At 33.4% G+C, this 1,864-nt stretch overlaps 1 protein-coding gene across 1 annotated transcript in view; it reads right to left on the bottom strand.

Annotated features, from left to right (window-relative positions):
* Positions 1–1,864, bottom strand: part of smek1 (SMEK homolog 1, suppressor of mek1 (Dictyostelium)) — a gene marked incomplete at its 3' end in the record, with an annotated part of 20,110 nt that overhangs the window by 4,052 nt on the left and 14,194 nt on the right. The window contains 1 exon segment of the mRNA XM_014009988.1: positions 505–695. Within this exon segment, the coding sequence (XP_013865442.1) occupies positions 505–695 (191 nt within the window).

A 1,864-nucleotide genomic window follows, 5' to 3' on the forward strand; every position in this document is an offset into this window, starting at 1 on the left:
CATTTACATGAATGGACACTTCCTGATATCTGAGGCAGGAAACACAGCCTTATATGGTGTTTTTGGGGTGGTAATTATCTCCTCTCACATGCACAAGATATGAACAGGTGGAATTTACGCAGCTCATTTACACACTTTTCCTGAAGATAGAAGAGTTTGTTGAACCTGACGTGACATGTTCGTACGAACCCTTCGTACGAACAAAAGTAAGAGAAATTTAGGATAAGAATACGAACATGTTCTTGCATGAGGCCCATTGTGATAGTTTACTGGAAAAAGTAAACAAATAAAAACATTTTGTTAAAATTTATTCCTGGAAKTAATACAGGAAACACTGGACACTTAATTTCAAATCTATATTTCGCGTGAATTAGAAAACTCAGAAAATATGAACTGCTGGATAAGATTTTTAAATTTAATTAGTTCTTAACTGATCAGCTAAAACAAATGCACGTTACATGATTACAGGGATTATCTTCCAACTGCTAGATTTCCCACACTTACATTTCTTTCTCTCCATGAACTTGCTAATTGGCTCCATGAGGTCTTCTTCACTCTTCATCTTGTCAGAAGGCAGAACAACTGTTTCACCGTCCTCCAGGTCATCTTCGTCTGTGTTAAACCACATTTCCTCTTCGTCGTCTAATGTCCGTGCGTCGCGACGGAAGCGGTGATTCCGCAGGATGGAGCGCATGCTGCGGAGGACGATGTACAGCTCAGTGATCAAAAAAAAACGACAGTTCTGTGATGGTTTTCAGAAGCAGCCTGCAAGCTACACAAGCTACACAGCATTTATATTAAATGTCAACAATAAAGACACAACTGGTAACCTGCAAAGGAGCGACATAAAAAATAAACATGGTTTAATTTTTTGACCAACACCACAGACTTCCCTCTTTTATTTTATAGTTACCTATAGCAATTTGTTCAAATAAATGACAGTATCTCAGTAATATCACATGTGGAGTTCCTCAGGGTTCTATACTTGGACCAAAGCTGTTTATTTTGTATGTAAATGATTTAGTAAATGTATCAGGGTTGTTTAAATGTGTTCTGTTTGCTGATGACACTACATTTTTTTGTTTGGGTATTAAACGGATGTTGGAAAGGATACAAACAGAATTTGTAAAAATACAAACATGGCTCAAACTTAACAAATTGTCGCTAAACTTGGATAAAACTAATTACATGATATTCAGTAATAAAAAGAAAACTATTGATTTTCCATTTAAAGTTGGTGTTGAGATTAGTAGAGTCAGCGAGATAAAGTTTTTGGGCATTATCATTGATGAAAAGCTGACAGGAGAGCTCATTTTAAGAATAAAAATAGCTAAATCTGTTGGAGTACTGTATAAAGTAAGGGATTTATTCAATGGTAAAGCTCTGTTTATATTGTATAATACAATAATTGTTCCACACTTGATTTACTGTGTTGAAGTCTGAGGTAAAGCATGTAAAACAATCACAAATCCTATTTTTATTTTACAGAAAAGAGCAGTAATAATTAATTATCACCAGAAAACATTACAGTCACCCTTCAAATATATTATTTTGTAAATTAAAATTATTAAAATTTTATGAGTTGGTTGATTATAATATTTTTCAGATTATATATAAGGCTCATAAAAAATGTTGCCTTTAAACATCCAGTTATATTTTGTTAAGAGAGAAAGTTCTTATAATCTTAAAGGACTTGAGATATTTGTGAAATCTAGAATTCGAACAAAACTTGAAGGACCGATGTACTTCCGTTCAGGGAATAAGATTGTGGAATAATCTGGAAAGTGATTATAAAAATGCCAGTTCAATGTGTTTGTTTAAGAGAAAGATAAAAATAAAAGTTTGTTAAAGAAATATGAAACTG

The sequence above is a fragment of the Austrofundulus limnaeus genome, unplaced genomic scaffold (genome assembly GCF_001266775.1).
Source record: "Austrofundulus limnaeus strain Quisiro unplaced genomic scaffold, Austrofundulus_limnaeus-1.0 Scaffold64, whole genome shotgun sequence".
NCBI classification, from domain to species: Eukaryota; Metazoa; Chordata; class Actinopteri; order Cyprinodontiformes; family Rivulidae; genus Austrofundulus; species Austrofundulus limnaeus.